General features: G+C 23.2%; 1 protein-coding gene across 1 annotated transcript; it reads left to right on the forward strand.

Annotated features, from left to right (window-relative positions):
* Positions 1 to 12: 12 nt before the first annotated feature.
* On the forward strand, positions 13 to 1,465 carry LOC112464914. Its single transcript, XM_025032210.1, has 4 exons — positions 13 to 149; positions 362 to 477; positions 798 to 912; positions 1,144 to 1,465. Exons 1-4 carry the CDS (start codon positions 140 to 142, stop codon positions 1,296 to 1,298), a joined length of 396 nt encoding a protein of 131 aa, XP_024887978.1. The 5' UTR covers positions 13 to 139; the 3' UTR covers positions 1,299 to 1,465.
* The last annotated feature ends 498 nt before the right edge of the window (positions 1,466 to 1,963 follow it).

Here is a 1,963-nt window from a genome sequence, read left to right on the forward strand (position 1 = left end):
AAAGATATAGAGTAAATAAAATAAAAACATTTTTTATAAGTTTCAGTTATCAAGCTCATCAGAAATAAAAAACCAGCTTAAAAGTGCACTTGGATCAAACGTAAACAATGATCTTGAAGCTTGCTTGACTGAAAATGATATGACTAGAGGTAAGTTATAACGACACACATCATTGCCAACTTTCTATTTTCATTTCTTCTTTTGATCAGTTCTAAATTAATTCTGTTTTAACTGATTTAATTGGGCATTTGTCTTACTTACAATTTTTTAATATTTTAATTGAGTTAACTTTTTTGTAAAAACAATTTTTGGCTGTAAAAGCGTTTTCCTGTACGTTGATCTATTTTATTTTATTTTATAGATGATGCCTACAACGAAGAAGACATAATAAATAACTTACATGTGAAACCTGAAAATGCAGAGAGAACAAGAAAAAATGGCTGCTGGATTGCGTGTATCTTCAAGAAACTAAATTTAGTAAGTGTTTACAAATATGTTACATATTTTATACATAATGTCCAATAATGCAATAATAACCTGTCACAATAAATAATAAAACTTCTAATTATTAAAGATTTAGTAATTTAATAATGCAATAATTATTAATAAAAAAACGTATCTGTACTTAACAACCATACACAAAGTGATATTATTATATGTTCTTAATAAAAATATATTGTGCTGTTTAATTCATAATTAATATATTTTAAATTGTATAATTTTTTAAATGCACGAAATAATTATAAGTTATATTCTACTATTTCCTACTATTTATAATTTTTCTTTAATAATATTAGATGGAAGGAACAAACATTAATGAAGCTCAAGTTTATGCAAAATTAAATGAAAAAATGAATGATGGTCCTGAACTAGCCATAGCACACAAAATTGCGCATAAATGCATAAAAAAAGGTAAATTATATCTTATTATATTATAATTATTACAAATATATAAGTAGTACGACACTACAGTTACTAAGAAATAAAGTATTACAAAAATATGTATTATGTACACTTTTTCCATGTGCAGTATGCAAGTTTTGAAACAATACATTTGCTATTAGAATAAATAATCTCATAGAATATGTTATATATATATTTCAGTATTATTTAATTATATTTTTTTAATTTTTATAAATATAGCGAACAGTATTACTCAAGAATGTGAGAAAGGTTGGTCTCTGAACGTGTGCATCGCAAAAGCTATACATAAATTAGAGCAACATAATGAACATGACTTAGACCCAGATACAGAAGACGAAGCAGTAACAGAAGCAGTAACAGAACAAGCTGAATAAATACAAATAAATGTAAAAATTGAATATCACTCGTATAATTATTAATACACATTTATAATACACACACAATATAATTTACCTTAAATAAATAGATATATATACGCTCTTGTATGTACTTTTTCCACTCTTATTTTTTTGATTTAATAAATATGCTGCAAATATGAGAATTGTATTTTAATTTGTTAAAACTTATTTATAAGTATATAAAATAAACACATTTATAAAAACAATTTTAAACCTCTCATTATAATAATTTAATAATAAAGAATTTGTTTATTTTGTAATATTTTTATCATTAAAAACTACTTTTAGCGCATATTAATAATATCTCTCCTTTACTAATCTCCTTTCCATTAAAACTACGAGAACAGTTTTGTTATCTTTAATCGATGGTGTTATTAGAATTATGGTACAGTTTGTATTACAGCATTATAGTTTTTTCTATAACATATTAAAAAAACATTGTATTATTTGTATATTTATAATCTTGTAGCATAGTTTTAATAAAATACTTTTTTGCATTTAATATACTGACATATTATTATTCTAATATATAACTAAAAAGAGTGTTTGGTCTTAAAACATTATAATATTTTACAATTTAATAATGCCAGAATGCTTTACATAAATAAAGCGTCTATTTATTAAAATCACGATTTAGTTTC

The sequence above is a fragment of the Temnothorax curvispinosus genome, unplaced genomic scaffold, assembly GCF_003070985.1.
Source record: "Temnothorax curvispinosus isolate PA1 unplaced genomic scaffold, ASM307098v1 QBEX01014712.1, whole genome shotgun sequence".
Taxonomy (NCBI): Eukaryota; Metazoa; Arthropoda; class Insecta; order Hymenoptera; family Formicidae; genus Temnothorax; species Temnothorax curvispinosus.